The sequence below is a fragment of the Melospiza georgiana genome, chromosome 31 (genome assembly GCF_028018845.1).
Source record: "Melospiza georgiana isolate bMelGeo1 chromosome 31, bMelGeo1.pri, whole genome shotgun sequence".
NCBI classification, from domain to species: domain Eukaryota; kingdom Metazoa; phylum Chordata; class Aves; order Passeriformes; family Passerellidae; genus Melospiza; species Melospiza georgiana.
The window spans coordinates 1,465,014-1,486,715 of record NC_080460.1 but is presented as its reverse complement, the minus strand read 5'-3'; the positions used below and the strand labels follow the sequence as shown (position 1 = coordinate 1,486,715).

At 52.9% G+C, this 21,702-nt stretch overlaps 1 protein-coding gene across 1 annotated transcript in view; it reads right to left on the bottom strand.

The window, feature by feature from the left end:
* Positions 1-20,022, bottom strand: part of UNC5D (unc-5 netrin receptor D) — a 340,661-nt gene extending 320,639 nt beyond the window's left edge. Inside the window, exons 1-2 of the mRNA XM_058042310.1 lie at positions 20,017-20,022; positions 19,336-19,357 (exon numbers count right to left, since the gene is read on the bottom strand). Coding sequence (XP_057898293.1) covers positions 19,336-19,357; positions 20,017-20,022 — 28 coding nt within the window. The remainder of the gene's footprint in view (positions 1-19,335; positions 19,358-20,016) is intronic.
* Between the last annotated feature and the right edge of the window lie 1,680 nt (positions 20,023-21,702).

Genomic DNA, 21,702 nt, shown 5'->3' with positions numbered 1-21,702 from the left:
AATCCCAGCAAAAAAAAAAAAACCAAAAAACCAAACAAAACCCTCAAAAGGTCGTGAGAAAAAATCCAGAGAAAATCCAGTCCCATCCCCTGCTCAGAGGCAGATTGATATTTCCTGTTCCACTTCTGGGATTCATCCCTGCCTTTGTCATTAGAATTAAAGTGAGAGCTGGACAATTGGAATTAAAGTGAACTCCTGGGCAGACCCTCAGCTGCAAATCCTGCTCCAAAATCCTGCTCCAAAAAAATCCTGCTCCAAAACCCTGCTCCAAATCCTGCTCCAAAAAAATCTTGCTCTAAATCCTGCTCCAAAATCCTGCTCCAGATCCTGCTCCAAAAAATACTTCTCCAAAATTTCTGCTCCGAAATCCTACTCTAAATCCTGCTCAAAAAAAAATCCCGCTCCAGAAAATCCTGCTCCAAAATCCTGCTCCAAATCTTGCTCCAAAAAATCCTTCTCCAAAATTTCTGCTCCGAAATCCTACTCTAAATCCTGCTCCAAAAATTCTTGCTCCAAAAATCCTGCTCCAAAAATTCTGCTCCAAAACCTGCTCCAAAATCCTGCTCCAGATCCTGCTCCAAATCCTTTTTGAAATCCTGCTCTAAAAAACTGCTCCAAAATTCTGCTTCAAAATCGTGCTCAAAAAAATCCTACTCCAAATCCTGCTCCAAATCCTGCTCTGAAATCCTGCTCCAAAAAACCCTGCTCCAAATCCTGCTCCAAAAAATCCTGCTCCAAAAAATCCTGCTCCAAAATTTCTGCTCCGAAATCCTACTCTAAATCCTGATCAAAAAAAAATCCCGCTCCAGAAAATCCTGCTCCAAAATCCTGCTCCAAATCCTGCTCCAAAAAATCCTTCTCCAAAATTTCTGCTCCGAAATCCTGCTCTAAATCCTGCTCCAAAAAATCCTTCTCCAAAATTTCTGCTCCGAAATCCTACTCTAAATCCTGCTCAAAAAAAAAAAAACCCACTCCAGAAAATCCTGCTCCAGAATCCTGCTCCAGAATCCTGCTCCAAAATCCTGCTCCAGATCCTGCTCCAAATCCTGTTTGAAATCCTGCTCTAAAAAACTGCTCCAAAATTCTGCTTCAAAATGTGCTCAAAAAAATCCTACTCCAAATCCTGCTCCAAATCCTGCTCTGAAATCCTCCTCCAAAAAGCCCTGCTCCAAATCCTGCTCCAAATCCTGCTCCAAAAAATCCTTCTCCAAAATTTCTGCTCCGAAATCCTGCTCTAAATCCTGCTCAAAAAAAAAAAAAAAATCCCGCTCCAGAAAATCCTGCTCCAAAATCCTGCTCCAGAATCCTGCTCCAGATCCTGCTCCTGGTCTGGGGAGGGAGCTGAGGGGTGGAATCTCAGGGGAGGAAGGTGTGAAGGCAAAGGGAGATCCCAAAATGCAGGAGGGAGCTGGAGTCGGGTGTCGCTTTTGGGGTCAGAAATGGGAATATCAGTGGGTGAGATATCCCAAACTGTTCATCCCAGTCCAGGAGTCACTTTTGGGTCAGAAATGTGAATATCAGTGGATGAAATATCCCAAAATTTCATCCCAAACCAGGTGTCACATCTGGGAATATCAGTGGGTGAGAGATCCCAGACTTTGTAATCCCAATCCAGGCGTCACATTTGGGTCAGAAATGGGAATATCATGGGTGAGATATCCCAAACTCTCATCCCAACCCAGGGATTTAGGGTCAGAAATGGGAATATCAATGTGTGAGGTATCCCCACCCCAGTGTCATCCCACTCCCATCTCTGGAGCAGAACTTTTCTCTCTTTTTCAGAAGGAAACTTTTCTCTCCTTTTCCTTCTCAGCCTTTTCCTCCTCCTCCCTCCCCTCATTACTCACCACTTACGCAATCCTTATCTCCATTCTGCTGAGCCCACCCGGCTCTGCCTGCCCGGATTCACCCCAGGACACCTCAGGCCCTTCTCCTGCTGCTTTCCAGGGAAAATAAAAACAGCAGGAAAAGGGCCTGGAATTCCCCGTGGGTGCTCAGTGCTTCTGCTCCGTTGGCCTCCAGATCCAAATCCTCCTCAATAATTCAGCAGAGCTGCTGCACTCCGGGGTTGAATAATTCATGCTGGAGCTGGAGGGGGGAGATGTGCCCACCCCACCCTGGGACAGCAGGAGCTGGATGAGTTTTAAGGCCCATTCCACGATTCCCAGCCCTCTCCATGCTGGATGAAATCTTTTTTCCTCTGGAAATGAGGATTTACAACACAGGATGCTGGAATTGGGTTAAAATGTCCCACGGGGGTGATTTTGAGGCTGTAGCGGGAACATCCCGATTTTTGGGGGTCTGGGACACTTTGGGGTTTATTCATTTCCCTCACCCAGCTGTGAAAAACCCTTTTGGCTGCTCTGCTGCAAATTGGAAGCCCTTAAAGTGACTTAAATCACTCCTAAAGAGGAGCAGTAATTCCGGGATTTATTGAGCCCGGGGCTGCGTAAACATGGCTTTGAGCTGGGCTCGCTAAATCAGATTTTCCTCTCTGCTGATTCTCCAGAGCCCTTTAAGCCGGTTTCGGGTTGATTTAAGCCCAGCCTGGGTCGGGGGAGGCAGGAGAGCTGAAATTCCCGTCCCTGGCGAAGCGGGGATGCTCCAGAATTTCCCATCCCAGCGCAGTCCCAGCGCTCACCTGGAGATTTATTAAACAAACCCGGACTCGGCTGCAGGGCCCGCCTCGCCCACCAGAGGCTGCTGGTGCCGTTTGGAACCGTCCTGTATTCCAGCCCCATCAATTCCAGCCCCATCCCCTCCCTAATTCCAGCCCTACACTCTCCTGAATTCCAGCCTCATCATCTCCCGAATTTCGGCCTCATCCTCTTCCGAATTCCAGCTCCATCCTCTCCTGAATTCCAGCTCCATCCTCTCTTAAATTCCAAACCCATCCTCTCCAGAATTCCAGCATCATCTTCTCCTGAATTCCAGCTCATCCCCTCCCGAATTGCAGCCCTATACTCTCCTGAATTCCAATCTCATCATCTCCCGAATTCCAACCTCATCCTCTCCTGAATTCCAGCCCCATCGTCTCTTATATTCCAGCCCCATCCTCTCCAGAGTTCCAAGATCTCCCACGGATTCCTTTCCAGGATCACTTTGATCCCAGAATTCCCCGATTCCTTTCCAGGACCCCCCAATCCCTTTCCAGGAACCCTCAACGCCTTTCCAGGATCCCTTTGATCCCAAAATCTCCCGGCCCCTTTCCAGAATCCCCTGATCCCTTTCTAGGATCCCCCGATCCCTTCCCAGGGCAGTTTTGGGGCAGTGACCTCTGCAATGTCCCCTGCTGTCCCTTCCCAGCCTCAGGGTCCCCAAACCATGTCCTGCTCCTTCCCAGGACCCCCCTGTTCCTTCCATGGGGATTTTGTGCCTCTGTGACCCCTCACCCTTTTTGGGGAGCAAACCTGGAGGGGTTTGGTGGCCAAAAACCCAAATTTGGGGTTTTGTGGCATTGCCACTGCCCAGGTGAGACCCCAGTTTGGGATTTTGTGCCTCTGTCACCCCTCGACCTCTTTTGGGAGCAAACCTGGAGGGGTTTGGTGGCCACGGCACAAATTTGGGATTTTGTGACTTTCCCTGCTTCCTGGGAAGATCCCAAACCAGCCCCCAAACCCCACCTGGGCATGGGAGGGGGGAATTCTGAAAGTTCTGAACGCCCCCAGGTAAAACCCCTGAAATTCCCCAGGTCAGGGCTCACCATGGCAACCATGGGTGGGCACCGGGCAAATCTGGGAATGGGAGCCTGGAAAATTCCCAGCCAGATTCCTGGAGAATTCCCAGCCAGGTTCCTGAAGAATTCCCAGCCAGATTCCTGGAGAATTCCCAGCCACATTCCTGGAGAATTCCCAGCCAGATTCCTGGAGAATTCCCGGAGAATTCCCAGCCACATCCCCAGAGAATTCCCAGCCAGATTCCTGGAGAATTCCCAGCCAGGTTCCTGAAGAATTCCCAGCCAGATCCCCAGAGAATTCCCAGCCAGGTTCCTGGAGAATTCCCAGCCACATTCCTGGAGAATTCCCAGCCAGATCCCCAGAGAATTCCCAGCCACATTCCTGGAGAATTCCCAGCCACATCCCCAGAGAATTCCCAGCCAGATTCCTGGAGAATTCCCAGCCAGGTTCCTGAAGAATTCCCAGCCAGATCCCCAGAGAATTCCCAGCCAGGTTCCTGGAGAATTCCTGGAGAATTCCCAGCCACATCCCCAGAGAATTCCCGGAGAATTCCCAGCCACATCCCCAGAGAATTCCCAGCCATTCTGGGCTGTATCGGGGCTGCTTTGATGCCGTTTTCTGCCAGGTAGGGCCCGGGCAGGCCGGGCTGTAATTAGCAGGCTGTAATTATCGGGCTGTGATTGAGGCATTGCCATAGTTACTTTCTGCTCCTGGGGCTTGTTCCCCTGCCCGTGGAAATTCAGAGCTGGGAATTGCTGGATTCATCCTGGAGGGATTTATCCTGGAGGGAAAAGGGAAGGGAAGGGAAAAGGAAGGGAAAAGGAAGGGAAAAGGAAGGGAAAGGGAAGGGAAGGGAAGGGAAGGGAAGGGAAGGGAAGGGAAGGGAAGGGAAGGGAAGGGAAGGGAAGGGAAGGGAAGGGAAGGGAAGGGAAGGGAAGGGAAGGGAAGGGAAGGGAAGGGAAGGGAAGGGAAGGGAAGGGAAGGGAAGGGAAGGGAAGGGAAGGGAAGGGAAGGGAAGGGAAGGGAAGGGAAGGGAAGGGAAGGGAAGGGAAGGGAAGGGAAGGGAAGGGAAGGGAAGGGAAGGGAAGGGAAGGGAAGGGAAGGGAAGGGAAGGGAAGGGAAGGGAAGGGAAGGGAAGGGAAGGGAAGGGAAGGGAAGGGAAGGGAAGGGAAGGGAAGGGAAGGGAAGGGAAGGGAAGGGAAGGGAAGGGAAGGGAAGGGAAGGGAAGGGAAGGGAAGGGAAGGGAAGGGAAGGGAAGGGAAGGGAAGGGAAGGGAAGGGAAGGGAAGGGAAGGGAAGGGAAGGGAAGGGAAGGGAAGGGAAGGGAAGGGAAGGAAAGGAAAGGAAAGGAAAGGAAAGGAAAGGAAAGGAAAGGAAAGGAAAGGAAAGGAAAGGAAAGGAAAGGAAAGGAAAGGAAAGGAAAGGAAAGGAAAGGAAAGGAAAGGAAAGGAAGAAGGAATCCCAGACTGGAGGGGATTCCCAAGCCAAGCTGGAATCAGGAGGAGCTCAGAATGTTCCTGCCAGGAGATTTACGGGATGTTTAACAGCTCTGCCCATCCCGGGGGTGTTTGTTGGCTCCTCCTTGGATAACTCAAGCTGTTCCGGAGGCTCCCCGTGCCATGAGTGCCCTCCGAGGATTCATTAGGGCTCGAGCCAGGGGTTTGTAAAGCAGGCACGGGTTTGTCCTGGGAAAACTGCTCCGAGGAGAGGGAAAAAACGGCATCAAAACGCTGCAGGGGGAATGAGGGAGGAATCCCAGGCTGTGGCACCAGCAGGAGTCAGGATGGGTGGGAAAAACCACCCCGTAAATTTCTCCTTTTGCTGAAATCTGTGGAAAAGCGGAATTGAACACCCGGGCTCAGGTGCGAGCGCTGGGGATTCGCCTCTGGCTGCTCCAAAAATCCCGAATAACTCCTCGGGATTGGGGTGGGATTTCAGCACCGAGCAGAGGCTCCGTGGGGATTTATGGGATTTATGGGATTTGTGGGTTAACTCCCGTGGAAAGCGATTCCTTATGGGAAGGAAAGGAAAGGTTTGGTCTCGCAGGTTTGGTCTCACCCTGAAATTTTCACCCCAAATTGCCCAAAATTGGGATGGTTTGTAACAGCAGAGTGACCCCAGGGCCAGACAGGGAGTCAGAGGGAAATGAAGTGTGGCTGTGGTGGCACCTGGGGACACGCCTGGGGACAGCTGGGGACACCAGAGGACACACCTGGGGACACACCTGGGGACACCAGGGGACACCTGGGCACACCTGGGCACACCTGAGCATGTCTGGGGACACACCTGAGGACACCTGAGGACACACCTGGGGACACCTGGGGACGTACCTGGGGACAGCTGGGGACACCAGAGGACACACCTGGGGACACACCTGAGCACACCTGGGGACACTTGGGCACACCTGGGCATGTCTGGGGACACACCTGAGGACACCTGAGGACACACCTGGGGACACCTGGGGACACCTGGGGACAGCTGGGGACACACCTGGAGACAGCTGGGGACACCAGAGGACACACCTGGGGACACACCTGAGAACACCAGGGGACACCTGGGCACACCTGAGCATGTCTGCGGACACACCTGAGGACACACCTGGGGACACCTGGGGACAGCTGGGGACAGCTGGTGACACCTGGTGACACAGCTGGGGACACTTCAGGACACACCTGAGGACACATCTGGGCACACCTGAAGACACCTGGTGACACATCTGGGGACAGCTAGTGACACCTGGGATCACACCTGGTGACACCTGAGGACACTTGAGGACATACTTGGGCACACCAGAGGACACACCTGGGGACACCTGGTGACACCTGGTGACACACCTGAGGACAGACCTGGGCACACCTGAGCACACCTGGGAACACACCTGGGGACAGCTGGGGACAGCCCAGGACACCAGGGGACAGACACACCTGGGGATGCACCTGGGGACACCTGGGAACAGCTGGTGACACCTGAGGACACCTGGGGGCAACCTGAGCATGCCTGAGCACACCTGGTGACACCCGGCACCGTTTGTCACCGCTGGCCCTCCTGGCACAGCCCAGAGCCACATCCTGGTGCTGGAACTCCGGGAACTTCCCCCTGGAATTCTGCCCCACTCTGGGGCAAGGTCGGCTCTGCCAGGAGGGCTCGGTGCTCTCGAGTTTTCCCCCAAATTTTCCACCATTCCCTCACATTTTCATCCCGCTTTTCCTTCCTGCCTTCTGTCTCCAGGACTTCCCGGCCAGAATCAAGCAGTGTAGGATTATGGATTCCTCCTGCCTGGCAAGAAGTATTTTATTTATTTATTTTTTTTTTATATATTTTTTATGAGGCTTTTACTCCTTTGACAATAAATTAAACTCCAATTTTCACTCCTCGCCCTTGAATTCCCCCCTTTTCACCTGAGTGGGATTTTCGCTGGAGGTGTTTAATGCCCCTCTAATCCCCGCGCTCCCTGGGGGGCACCAAAGCTGCTTTACAAACCCATCAATCCTGCAGCACAAAGTGCGTTTTTATTATTCCCGCTGCCATCAAAGTCCCCAAAAAAAAAAAACCCGTGCCCTAAATGTGATGCAGTCAATAATAAATTTACCTAAAGTTCGACTTATCCTGGAAAAGCACCTGGAAAGGGATGGGTTGGGATGGGGGGAAGCATCCGAGGGTGGGGGTGGCAGTGGGGGTCACCCAGCTGGGTTTGGGGTCAACCAGGTGGGTATGAGGTCACTCAGATGGATTTGGGGTCACCCAGTTGGGTTTGGGGTCAATCAGATGGGTTTGAGGTCACCCAGCCAGGTTTGGGGTCACCCAGATGCGTTTGGGGTCACCCCGCTCGATTTGGGACCGCCCAGATGGATCTGGGATCACCCCGATGGATTTGGGCTCAACCAGGCGGGTTTGGGGTCACCCAGATGGGTTTGGGGTCACTCAGATGGGTTTGGGGTCACCCAGATGGATTTGGGGCCATCCAGCTGGGTTTGGGGTGAATCAGATGGGTTTGGGGTGAATCAGGTGGGTTTGGGGTCACCCAGATGGACTTGGGGGCACCCAGGTGGGTTTGGGGTCAACCAGGTGGGTTTGGGGTTAACCAGGTGGGTTTGGGGTCACCCAGTTGGGTTTGGGGTCAATCAGATGGGTTTGGGATCACCCAGCCAGGTTTGGGGTCAATCAAATGGGTTTGGGGTCACCCAGATGGATTTGGGGCCATCCAGCTGGGTTTGGGGTGAATCAGATGGGTTTGGGGTCACCCAGGTAGGTTTGGGATCACCCAGATGGGTTTGGGGTCAACCAGATGGATTTGAAGGCACCCAGATGGACTTGGGGGCACCCAGGTGGGTTTGGGGTCACCCAGATGGACTTGGGGGCACCCAGGTAGGTTTGGGGTCACCCAGCTGGATTTGGGGTCAATCACATGGGTTTGGGGTCACCCGGATGGACTTGGGGGCACCCAGGTGAGTTTGGGGTCACCCAGATGGACTTGGGGTCACCCAGATGGGTTTGGGGTCACCCAGGTGTGTTTGGGGTCACCCAGATGGGTTTGGGGTCACCCAGATGGGTTTGGGGTCACCCAGATGCGTTTGGGGTCACCCCGCTCGATTTGGGACCGCCCAGATGGATCTGGGATCACCCCGATGGATTTGGGCTCAACCAGGCGGGTTTGGGGTCACCCAGATGGAGTCTGAGGGCCACCCAACTGGGTTTGGGGTTTGGGGTTACCCAGGTGGGTTTGGGGGTCACCCAGGTGGTTTTGGTGTCACCCCATTGGATTTGGGATTGCGGGAATTGAGGGAATTGCGGGATTTGAGGGAATTGCGCGTTCGGGGCCGGCAGCAGCGCTAGGTGGCAGGAGTCAGTCGCGCACGGGGAAGGATGCGGGCAGAAATCCGGAGAAGGGATTCGGGAGCTCCTGTGGCCCTGGAATCGCTCCGGGCTGGAATTCCGCCCCTGGCAGCCCGATCCCAAACCCGCACCCCACATTTCCCCCGGCCCGGGGAACGGGGAGGGGGATTTGGGTCTGTCCTGCTCCACGATGGGGATTTGGGAATCTCCTGCTCCACGATGGGGGATTTGGGAATCTCCTGCTCCAGGATGGGGATTTGGGTCTGTCCTGCTCCACGATGGGGGATTTGGGTCTGTCCTGCTCCAGGATGGGGATTTGGGAATCTCCTGCTCCAGGATGGGGATTTGGGTCTGTCCTGCTCCAGGATGGGGATTTGGGTCTGTCCTGCTCCAGGATGGGGATTTGGGAATCTCCTGCTCCAGGATGGGGATTTGGGTCTGTCCTGCTCCAGGATGGGGATTTGGGAATCTCCTGCTTCACGATGGGGATTTGGGAATCTGCTGCTCCAGAGTGGGGATTTGGGAATCTGCTGCTCCAGAGTGGGGATTTGGGAATCTCCTGCTCCAGGATGGGGATTTGGGTCTGTCCTGCTCCAAGATGGGGGATTTGGGTCTGTCCTGCTCCACGATGGGGGATTTGGGAATCTGCTCCAGGATGGGGATTTGGGAATCTCCTGCTCCACGATGGGGGATTTGGGAATCTCCTGCTCCAGGATGGGGATTTGGGACTGTCCTGCTCCACGATGGGGGATTTGGGTCTGTCCTGATCCAGGATGGGGATTTGGGACTGTCCTGCTCCAGAGTGGGGATTTGGGAATCTCCTGCTCCAGGATGGGGATTTGGGAATCTCCTGCTCCACGATGGGGGATTTGGGAATCTCCTGCTCCTCGATGGGGATTTGGGAATCTCCTGCTCCAGGATGGGGATTTGGGTCTGTCCTGCTCCAGGATGGGGATTTGGGTCTGTCCCTGCTCCACGATGGGGAATTTGGGAATCTCCTGCTCCACGATGGGGATTTGGGAATCTCCTGCTCCACGATGGGGATTTGGGAGGTTCTTCCCGCTCCAGAGTGGAGATTTGGGAGGTTTTGCAAGCTTGGACTTGGATCTGTGCAGAGAATCCAGGCCTGGGTCTGGGATGTGCTCGAGATGCAGCTTGGGGTGGGGATTGCGGGGTTTGGGATCTGTGGGTTTTGGGATCTGTGGGGTTTCTCTGGGGGGTGTTTTAGTTGAGACCTGTAGCTGGGAATCCCTGCAGAGCCTCAGGAATGGAATCACACAGATTTTCACACCCAACCCCAACCTCCACCGAGCCATCATTCCATAACCACCCCATAAATCTGGGGAATTAATCTCCCCATTCCAAGAAGGAAAAAATCCCGGAGCCAGCGGGGCTGAGTGCTTCTCCAGCCCTTCCCTTTCCTCCCCAGCTCCCTGGCTCAATCAAGCATCCCTTTGAGAGAAATATTTCCATCTTTCTGAGTCTTTTTAGAACTTTTATCTGCCTGGGGCTCGGCTTTTTGGGCCGCTGTCCTTCTCCCGACTCTAAAGTGCTGCCCTGGAGCCGGAGCCACCACTCCAGAGCTCCCCTGTGGGAATCCACAAAATCAGAGGGTTTGGAGAAAGCTGCAAAAGGCCTCAGAGGCAGCAGAACTGTGATCGGAGCTGAGCAGCAGCCATGAGATTGGTCAGCAGAAAAATTATTTAAAATGTAGAAAAGCAAGGACAAATAGAACAATGGCCTGTGTATTAATGCATGTCTAGAATAACTCTGTAATCTACAGAAAACTTTATCTGGTGAGATATTAGGAAGTTTTAAGCTTAATAAAAGCTGTGTGCATTGTGTTTTAAGGCTCACAAGCAGGTGTTGTATTTGAGAGAAGCAAGCATTGTTTAACCAAAGGTGCCTGTGCTTAAAGTGATTGTATAAAACTACTGTCAATGTGCTTTAGCTTTGTGTGATTGGTCAAAAAACTTATAAAGTGAGTTGTAACATTAAATTCTTCACCTGCTGCCTGGGATGTGAACTGGTGGCATCTTCCCATTGTCATAACCATGGAGTGAGGCTGATGCTGGAAAATCAAACAGCTCAAGGCACGTTCCCAGCAGTCCCGTCCCATTTGTGATCTGTAAAAAGCCCCCGGCCGGCGGCATCTCCGAGGTTCTGTGTGATTTTATCGGAGGCAGAGGCAGCTGATGCAAAATCAATCCCCGGAACACCCGAAGGACAGAGGAGATCGGTGCCGAACGTTGTAGCGACAACAAAAGGAACGATTCCCGCTCGGGTTCCTCGCCCTGGGAATCTCCGCAGGGATGGAGGAGTGATAACAGGAGGATAAAGGAAAGAGGGAGAGGGATGGGAGCGGGATCTGGGCAGAGCAAACCCCGCGGAGCTGCTCCGGGAGGCCGAGACCCCTCGGGGATGGCGCGGAGGAGGCGGCGGGCGGTGATTGCTCCTTTCAGCCGCTGATTGCTCCTTTCATCGCCGCACAATGGCCTGGGATGGGATCCGGCCTCTCCTGCCAGCCCGGGAATGAGGGGAAATATCCCAGTGCTCCAATCCCTTGGGAAGTGATCCAGGCTCCGCTCCCAGCCTGAGAATGGAGATATCCCAGTGCTCCAATCCCTCAGGATCTGATCCATCCCAGTGCTCCCAGCCTGGGATTGAGGGGAGATATCCCAGTGCTCCAATTCCTCAGGATTTGATCCATCCCAGTGCTCCCAGCCTGGGATTGAGGGGAGATATCCCAGTGCTCCAATCCCTCAGGATCTGATCCATCCCAGTGCTCCCAGCCTGGGATTGAGGGGAGATATCCCAGTGCTCCAATCCCTCAGGATCTGATCCATCCCAGTGCTCCCAGCCTGGGATTGAGGGGAAATATCCCAGTGCTCCAATCCCTCAGGATCTGATTCATCCCAGTGCTCCCAGCCTGAGAATGGAGATATCCCAGTGCTCCAATCCCTCAGGATCTGATCCATCCCAGTGCTCCCAGCCTGGGATTGAGGGGAGATATCCCAGTGCTCCAATCCTTCAGGATCTGATCCATCCCAGTGCTCCCAGCCTGGGATTGAGGGGAGATATCCCAGTGCTCCAATCCCTCAGGATCTGATCCATCCCAGTGCTCCCAGCCTGGGATTGAGGGGAGATATCCCAGTGCTCCAATCCCTCAGGGTCTGATCCATCCCAGTGCTCCCAACCTGGGATTGAGGGGAGATATCCCAGTGCTCCAATCCCTCAGGATCTGATCTATCCCAGTGCTCCCAGCCTGGGACTGAGGGAAGATATCCCAGTGCTCCCAATATGCCAGGATCTGATCCAGGCTCTCCTCCCAGGCCCAGGAATGAGGAGGAATGAGGGGAGATATCCCAGTGCTCCAATCCCTTGGGATCTGATCCAGGCTCTGCTCCCAGCCCTGGGAATCAGGGCAATATCAGGGATGTGGGATGAATCTTGGATAATGTAGTAATATTGGGGATGTGGGGATATCGGGAATACTGGGGATGAACTGGATAATGTGGGAATATCGAGGATGTGGGAATATCAGGGATGAACTCGATAATGGGAGAATGTCAGGGATGTGGGATGAACCCCTGGATAATGTGGGAATATTGGGGATGTGGGAACATCAGGGATGAACTCGATAATGGGAGAATGTCAGGGATGTGGGAGGAACCCCTGGATAATGTGGGAATATCGAGGCTGTGGGAACATCAGGGATGTGGGATCGAGGGATGGGGATCCAGAGGTGGGGATCCCAGCAATGGGGATCCAAGGGTGGGAATCCAGGGATGTGGGATCCAGGGATGGGGATCCAGGGTGGGGATCCAGGGTGGGGATCCAGGGTGGGGATCCAGGGATGGCGATCCAGGTGTCCCCGTGTCACCCGCAGCCCTGCCGGATAACCTGCCCTGCCCGTGTTTGCTTTGAGCCGCTGCTGCTGTGATTGACTCGCGGATCAATTAAAGCAGCGCGAGCAGATGGAGCGCTCGGATCCTGAGCTCTCCCCCCCCCCCCCCGATCTCCTCCTCTCTCTCTCTCTCTCCCCAGGGGCCTCTCAGGTTAATTGCCCTGATCTCTCTCTGCCTTTTTGTGCCGGCCCTCAAGGACTGCCTGGCAAATCCTGCCCTCCCGAATCCGGGCCGCGAGCAGGAGCAGGAGCAGGAGCAGGAGCAGGAGCAGGAGCAGGAGCAGGAGCAGGAGCAGGAGCAGGAGGAGGAGGAGGAGGAGGAGGAGGGAGAATTGATTTGCTCCATCAGGCAGCAGCAGCGGTTGCTGGCACTGTTTAATTCTCAGTTCAAGCCCCGTGGAGAATGCGAACGGCTCCGCTGCTCGGCCAATTTACAGCTCTGACAAGCTGCTAAACAACGTCTCTGTCAGAGCCCGGCGGCACCGGGACCGCCGAGGGTGGCGGGGGAGGGGCAGGTGAGGAGGAGGAGGAGGAGGAGGAGGAGGAGGAGGAGGAGGAGGAGAAGCAGAGGGAGAGGGAGGAGAAGGAGAAGGAGAAAGGAGAAGGAAGAGGAGGAGGGGAAGGAGGAGAGGGAGGAGGAGAAGGAGAGGGAGAAGGAAGAGGAAGCGGGGAAGAAGGGGAAAGAGAAGGAGAAGGAGAAGGAGAAGGAGAAGGAGAAGGAGAAGGAGAAGGAGAAGGAGAAGGAGAAGGAGAAGGAGAAGGAGAAGGAGAAGGAGAAGGAGAAGGAGAAGGAGAAGGAGAAGGAGAAGGAGAAGGAGGAGAAGTAAAGGGAGAGAGGAGGAAGAGGAGGAGGGGAAGGAGAAGAGGGATAAAGAGAGAGAGAAGGAGGAGGGAAAGAAGGAAAAGGAGGAGGAAGAGGAGGAGGGGAAGGAGAAGGAGAAAGAGAAGGAGAGGGAGAAGGAGGAGGGGAAGGAGGAGGAAAAGGAGGAGGAGAGGAAGGAGGAGAAGGGGAAGGGGGATGAGAAGGAAGAAGGAAGAGGAGGAGGGGAAGGAGGACGGGAAGCAGGAGGAGAGGGAGAAGGGGATGGAGAAGGAGAAAAAGGAGAAGGAGAGGGATAGGGAGATAGAGAAGGAGGGAGAGGAGGAAAAGAAAGGAGAGAAAGGGAAGGAAGAGGAGAAGGGGGAGGAGGAGAAGAGGAAAGAGGAAGAAGAGGAAAGAGGAGGAGGAGGAGAGAGGGAGGGAGAGACAGAAGGAGGAGGGAGAAGAGGAAAAGGAGGGGGAGAAAGGGAAGGAGGAGGAGGAGAGGAAAGAGGAAGAGGAAGAGGAGGAGGAGAGGGAGAGGGAGACGGAGGAAGAGGAGGAGAAGAAGGAGGAAGAGGAGGAGGTTGTTTCTGCTGAGCATCCCCCTCTGCCCACGCTGCCTCTCCCGAGCAGCCCCTCCTGCCCCTCCTGGCCCTTCCAGGGATTTGGAAGAGGCTGAGGGGTGGAAACAGGGCTGGGATGGAGCTGTCCGGGGCTGTGGTGAATGGGAGGGGGTGAATGGTGAGGGACAGACACTCACAGCTCTGTCAGTGAGTGGCAAAATGATGAGAATCCAGCAAAACTCCCCAAAACCCAATTTGGGGTCGCTCCTTTGGGGTTTGGAGCGTTGGGTGCTCAGGTCAAGGAGGACTCCTGCCAGGATTCACCCAGAGAGGAGCTGGGGAATCGTCCCACACTCCAGGGTGATTTTAAAGATATTTTTTAAGATATTTTTTTACACAAAACCCTTTTGCTCTGGGGAACACCCAGGCCTGGCAGAGTCCCTGCTAATCTGATCAGGCTGCACTAATTCCAGGCTGGAATCAGGGCCTGATACCGAATTTAGGTAAATTATCTCCCTAATAATGACAAATCAATTATGGGTGCACCTGCTCCAAAAATCACCTGTGGCAAGGCAGCCAAAAGCCTCGGGAATAATCCCAGCACAGAGCCAGGGAATTAATGAATCCTCATCTGCTGCTGGTGCAGCACAAAAGGGAAACAAACCCAGAATCCTTCTTGGGGTTTATTATTAAGAGATTTTATGAAGAGATTTTGCTTTTCTTCACATCTTTTTTTTCTGCCTTTTTTTTTTTTTTGCCATGAGCCTGGCTGGGAAGTGAGGTTTGGACTGGGATCTGTTCCAGAGCTGGGGTTTGGTTTTGGGGAGCTGGGGACGGGCTGGGAGGCTGCTCTGACATTTGTGTGACATCCTGGCAGGACACCCTGTGCTGTGGCTGGGCTGAAACAGATCCCCTGGTGTTGGGGGAGATGGAACAGGAAAGCTTTACAAATATGATTGTCTGGCAAAAGATTGTGAGAATATGGAAACTATAAGCGAGATTGAAATGAAAGCAAGCTTTGAGATCCCTCAGTTACTGAACAACTGGAAAACAATGGTGTGGCTGGCTGAAGGTGATCCCCTTTGGATGGAACAACACCCTCTGCTTGCAGACAGCTCCAAGGCTCAGAGCAGACCCTACAGCTTGGCAGAAGGGCACAAAGAGGAGTTTTTAGGGTTTAAAATGTAACACAGGATGGCAATGCGATGATTCTTATGGGCTGTATGTAAATGCTGTAGGATTTGTGTCTTGTACTGGATTGGTTAGTGAGAATCAGAATATTCAACACAGAAGATTTATTGTATTGGAATGGGAACTTTGCACTCTTACTCTTACCTCTTGTCTCTTAGCTCTTGCCTTTTATTCTCTTACCTCTTTTACTCTCTCACCCTCTCATCCTCGCTACCCCTCTCTTCTCTCAGGCCTGCTCTGGGCTGTGCCTGGCAGCTCCCAGCAGGGCCCTTTGCAATAAACCCCAAATTCCACGACCTGGCTTCAGAGATCTCTCATCTCCATCCATCCCAACCATGCTACCCCCATCAATCCTACACCGAGGGAGTTGGGAAGCTCTGGGAATTGCTGCCAAGGGCAAGGATGGCATCGCTGGCACCAGCCCAGCCCTCTTCCAGCTCTGGGAATGGCTTTGGGGTCACCTCGTGCCCCCCTCCCTCCATCCCTGCCCCTTTGTGGGCTCTAATTCCCGCTGTGCCATTTGGTGCCAGGTGGGCATCCCGTGTTTGGGGACATTATTCGTGCTGACAGCACTGATGGGACTTTTCATCAAGCAATTAAATCGAAAAAAAAAACCAACAAAAAAAAAAAAAACCGTCAAGAAAGGGCCCAGCTTGTTCTGAAACACAAAGGCAGCAGCCGGCATAAATTACCGAGCGGAGCTGGGTTTACTCCAGCGCATTCCCGCGGGGGATAATTAGGGAAGAGGCTGGATCTGAGTTCCAGGAGGCACCGGGGGATGCTGCCAAGTCCCCGAGCTCGGCCGGACCCCCCGGATCTGAGAAGGGGATCGGCCAGGGGAGAGCGGGGAGAGATTCCTGAAGTGCTCTGAGTTTGGGGTTTCCTGCGTGGGATGACCCTCGTTAGCTGAGATCCCAATTAATGCCCGTGATCAGGGGCGGAGCACTTGGAATTGGGATGGGATGGAACCGTTTGTACTGAGCAGGAATTGGGATCAGGGATCAGGGCTGGAATTATTTGCTCTGAGCAGGAATTGGGATCAGGGGTGGCAGGAATTGGGATTAGGGGTGGCAGGAATTGGGATCCAGGCTGGAACAGTTTGTTCTGAGCAGGAATCAGGATCAGGGGCGGCAGGAATTGGGATCAGGGCTAGAATAGTTTGATCTGAGCAGGAACGGGGATTAAGGCTAGAGAAGTTTGTTCTAATCAGAAATTAGGATCAGGGATGGCAGGAATTGGGATCCAGGCTGGAGCACTTTGCTGTGAGCAGGAATTGGGATCAAAGCTGGAATCACTTGCTCTGAGCAGGAATTGGAATCAGGGCTGGAATCATTTGATGCGAGCAGGAATTGGGATCAAGGCAGGAGCACTTGGCCCTGAGCAGGAATTGGGATCAAGGCTGTTCTCTGCTCTGAGCTGGAATTGGGATCAGGGGTGGCAGGAATTGGATCAGGGCTGGAGCAGTTTGCTCTGAGCAGGAATAGGGGCTGGGAATGGATGCCAATGTTCCCACAAGTCAGAGGGGCTTTAAGGAGACCTTTGGGGTCCTCTCCCTGTGAACTGGACCTGCTCCTGCACCCCCATCCCTCCTGCAGCACCACCAGACCCCCAAAATCTGCGTGCTTTGATCTCCTGGTGCAATTCCTGGAGAAACCCCAAGCAGGGACTCTCTGCATCCTTATCTTGGTCCCGGAGGAGGAGAGGAGCAGAGGTGATGCTGGGAGGGGTCACACCCCCGTGGTCATGGGGTGACTGGAGAGTGGGAATTCTGCTGGAAATGGGCTCAGTCCGTGCTCTGTTCCCTTGATCACGGAGTCCTGGAATGGTTTGGGTTGGGAGGGACCTCAAAGCCACCCCCAAGGACACCTCAGGCTGCTCCAACCCGGCCTTGCACATTCCAGGGAGCAGCCACATCTCCCATGGAAAATCCATTCCCAAAGAGATCCCTCACAGGGTTAAACCTTGAGACAGGAAGGATCCAAATGCAAAAAGCCAAGTGGTTCTCAGGATTTGGGGGTTTTTTAACTTTTTTTTTTTTTATATTTTTTTTTAATTACCGTCCTCCGGCGCATTTTAATTTGAGGCATCAAAGGCAGGAGACAAAGCCGTGCGAATCTGGAGCCGTACCTGCGGTGGCCAGGCGTGTGCCTGTCATCTGCAGCCTTTGCTGGGGACAAACAAACCCTCTCCTCTTTGTTCTCTCTGCTGTTCCGTTCTGTGCATTAATTTCTCCTCTAAAGTTTAAAAAAAAAAAAAATTACTAAAAAAAAAAAAAAATCCGCGAGATTCGGCGCTTTGCAGGAAAAATAAAGGTGGCGTTTAGGGGATTAAAAAGAAAATACCTCTTTTCTTTCAACTAAATTACAAAGTGCTTGTGCTGCTTTGTACCTGAGAGCCGGAGGAGAGGAGCAGGTGGGTTTTGGTGGCAGATGGGAGGCGGGGAGGGAACGGCTGAGCTGAGATCCGGAGCCGAGCAGGGGACGTTGGAATTGTCCCTGCTGGGGTGGCCGTGCCTGAACTGGGGCTGTGACACTCCAGTGGTTCCACTCCTGGCCCTGCCCGGCTCCAGGAGAGCGGGATTGTGGAACCACAGGAGGGAATTGTGGAATCTCTGAGGTTGCAAAACTCCCCAAGGTCACCGGGTCCAACCTTGTCTGAGTGCTGCAGGCATTCCTGGGTCACCTCCAGGGATGGGGACTCCAAACCGCCTTGGGCAGTGCTTAACAGCCTTTTCCATGGAGAAATCCCTGTGGATGGCACAGCTGAGGCTGTTCCTTCTCGTCCTGGGAGAAACCAGCAGATCCAGCCCCAAATGGAGGTGCTGAGCTGCACGTTCCCTTCCTGGATCCCCTGACAGTCCTTGTGACCTCCCTCTGAGCCTTTCCTGAGCTTTTCCAGAGGCTGTGATCTGGTGTTTTCCCCTGGAATGATGTCAGGGCGACATTTGTTCCCCACCCTGAGGAGCTCCTGGGTTGGGTTTGGCTGTGCAGAGGCGCTGCTGCTTCCCAGAACTTGCATCCCACGGAAGGGTTCCAAGGGGAGCAGAATCCATGCTGCTTCCCAGAACTTGCATCCCATGGAAGGGTTCCAAGGGGAGAAGAATCCATGCTGCTTCCCAGAACTTGCATCCCATGGAAGGGCTCCAACGGGAGCGGAATCTGCTTCCCAGAATGTCCATCCCATGGAATGACTTTACCAGGAGCAGAATCCAGAACTTTCATCCCATAAAATAGCTCTAATGGGAGCGGAATCCAGAACTTCCATCCCATGGAATGGCTCCAATGGAAGCAGAATCCAAAACTTTCATCCCATGGAATGGCTTTACCAGGAGCAGAATCCATGTTGCTTCCCAGAACTTTCATCTCATGGAATGGCTTTACCAGGAGCAGAATCCAGAACTTTCATCCCATGGAACATCTCTAACGGAAGCAGAATCCATGCTGCTTCCCAGAACTTTCATCCCATGGAATGACTTTACCAGGAGCAGAACCAGAATTTCCATCCCATGGAATGGCTCCAATGGAAGCAGAATCCAGAATTTCCGTCCCATGGAAGGGCTCCAATGGAAGCAGAATCCAGAATTTCCATCCCATGGAATGGCTCCAACAGGAACAGAATCCATGCTGCTTCCCAGAACTTCCATCCCACAAAACGGCTCCAATGGAAGCAGAATCCAGAACTTCCATCCCATAAAATAGCTCTAATGGGAGTGGAATCCAGAACTTCCATCCCAAGGAAGGGCTTCAATGGAAGCAGAATCCAGAACTTTCATCCCATGGAATGACTTTACCAGGAGCAGAATCCGTGTTGCTTCCCAGAACTTTCATCTCACGGAATGGCTTTACCAGGAGCAGAATCCAGAACTTTCATCCCATGGAATATCTCTAACGGGAGCAGAATCCACACTGCTTCCCAGAACTTCCATCCCATGGAATGGCTTTAACAGGAGCGGAATCCAGAACTTCCATCCCATGGAAGGGCTCCAATGGAAGCAGAATCCAGAACTTCCATCCCATGGAATGGCTTTAACAGGAGCGGAATCCAGAACTTCCATCCCATAAAATAGCTCTAATGGGAGCGGAATCCAGAACTTCCATCCCATGGAAGGGCCCCAATGGAAGCAGAATCCAGAACTTTCATCCCATGGAATGGCTTTACCAGGAGCAGAATCCATGTTGCTTCCCAGAACTTCCATCCCACAAAACGGCTCTAACAGGAGCAGAATCCAGAACTTTCATCCCATAAAATAGCTCTAATGGGAGCGGAATCCAGAACGTCCATCCCACGGAACGGCTTTACCAGGAGCAGAATTCAGGTTCCCGATTCCCACCTCATTTCCCAGATCCCTCCGAGCCTTTCCCACGGCGCAGCGCGAGGCTGAGCCGCTGGAATTCCGCCAGCACCAGGATGGATCACCCCCTTGATTGCTGTCAGGGTGCTCCTAAGTGCCTCCATCCATCATTCCCGGCGTTTTCCGAGCAGGAATGAGCGCCCAGGTGCCAATCTCAGCTCCTGGAGCCTCTCCACATGTCCCTTCCTTTGCTCCCCGCCTGTTTTAGTGCCACCCTAACGAGCTCTCGCTGCACAGGGCACAATGAAGCCATGGCTAATTAAGCACAATTAAGGAAATTAAGGAAAGGCCTCCGTCTGTCAGGTGTCCTCATCAAAGCCTCCGTGGCAATTCCAGCGATAAACGGGATTCCAGCTCCGTAAAACTCCAAGAGGCGTTTTGGGATCTCAGAGGCGCGAGCAGGGAAGGATTTGAGTTTAAAATTCCAGCTTTAATGGGTTTGAGCTGGAAAACAGGAAATTTTGTGGGGATTTTGGAGTGGAATTCCTGGCTGGGATGGAATTCCCAGGGGAGCTGTGGCTGCCCCACCCCTGGAAGTATCCCTGTGGCTGCCCATGGCAGGGGTGGAATGAGGGAATTTTAAGGTCCCTTCCCACCCAAACCAGTCTGGAATTCTGTAATTAAATATTCCTGCTGTTCCTTCTTTCCCTTAAGCTGCTTTTCTGTCCCAGTAGAGCTCCTGGGGGGAAAAACCTCCATGGGTGGAGCTCAGGAAACAATCCAAGCAGCAGAGGGGAAAATGGATTTTTTTTAATTGGTAGAAATGTTTAAAAGTTTCTTCCTGGGATTTAAACCACTGGAGAAAGGTGGGAGCAACAGGGAAATAAAAATTACAGGGAATATTGGGCTTTTCCCAGCATGGAATTCCCACCCAAAAGAGGCAAATCCCTGCTGATTTTGGGTTTGCTTTGGGACTATTTTGAGTTGCTATGGGAGAGATTTTGGGGTTGCTTTGGGACCAATTTTGGGACCACTTTGGGAGGAATTTTGAGTTTGCTTTCAGAGGAGTTTTGGGATTGTTTTAGGATAGATTTTGGGTTTGCTTTAGGAGAGATTTTGGGTTTGCTTTGGGACCAATTTTGGGTTCACTTTGGGACCAATTTTGGGAGGGATTTTGGGTTTGCATTGGGAGGAGTTTTGGGATTGCTTTGGGATGGATTTAGGGTTTGCTTTTGGGAGGAATTTTGGGATTGCTTTGGGAGGGATTTTGGGTTTTCTTTGGGATGGATTTTGGGTTTTCTTTGGGAGGGATTTTGGGATTGCTTTGAGATGGAATTTGAGGTTACTTTGGGACCGATTTGGGTTTTCTTTGGGACCCATTTTGGGTTTACTTTGGGACCGATATGGGTTTGCTTTGGGACCCATTTTGGGTTTACTTCGGGACCGATTTGGGTTAGCTTTGGGACCCATTTTGGGATTGCTTTGGGAGGAATTTTGGGTTTGCTTTGGGATGGATTTTGGAATGGTTTTGGGGATGGCTTTGGGATTGCTTTGGGAGGGATTTAGGGTTTGCTTTGGGAGGGATTTTGTGCTTGCTTTGGGAGGGATTTCGGGGACTCAGCGATGGGAAACGCGGCGGCACTGGGGTTGATTATCGATGCTAAACGCGGAGCATCCCCTGACAGCCGAGCCCTCAGATCTCCCAGCCATCAAATCCCCGCCTGAGCTTCCCCGCTCGGCGAGAAATGATGGAGAGGACGGGGAAAGAAAGGGATGAAAGTGTGGAAATCGCTCCTGGAGCTGCTCACCTCTGCCTCAACCCGCCGCTTTCATGTCGCGCGGATTTGTTTTGATCGCTGCGAGCCGGGGCTGGTTTGAGTCCCGTTCCTGGGATTCATGGAAATGAGGAGCCGCTAATGAGTGCGGCTGTGGGAGTGGGAGCGGCAGGAGCGGGATTTGGGGTTTGGGATCTGGGATTTGGGGTGCAGGATGAGTGATTTGGGCTGTGAGATGCAGGATTTGGGATTTGAGGTGAAGGATTTGGGATTTGGGGTGAGAGATGGGGGGATTTGGGGTTTGGGATCAGGGATTTGGGGTGAGGGATTTGGGATTTGGGATGTAGGATGAGTGATTTGGGATGCAGGGTTTGGGATTTGGGATGTAGGATGAGTGATTTGGGATGCAGGGTGAGGGATTTGGGATATTGGATGAGTGATTTGGGATGCAGGGTGAGGGATTTGGGATTTGGGATATAGGATGAGTGATTTGGGATGCAGGGTGAGGGATTTGGGATATTGGATGTAGGATGAGTGATTTGGGATGCAAGGTGTGGGATTTGGAGTGCAGGATGCAGGGTGATGGATTTGGGATTTGGGGTGCGAGATAAGGATGTGGGATTTGGGGGTGAGGGATCTGGGGTGTGGGATGCGGGATTTGTGA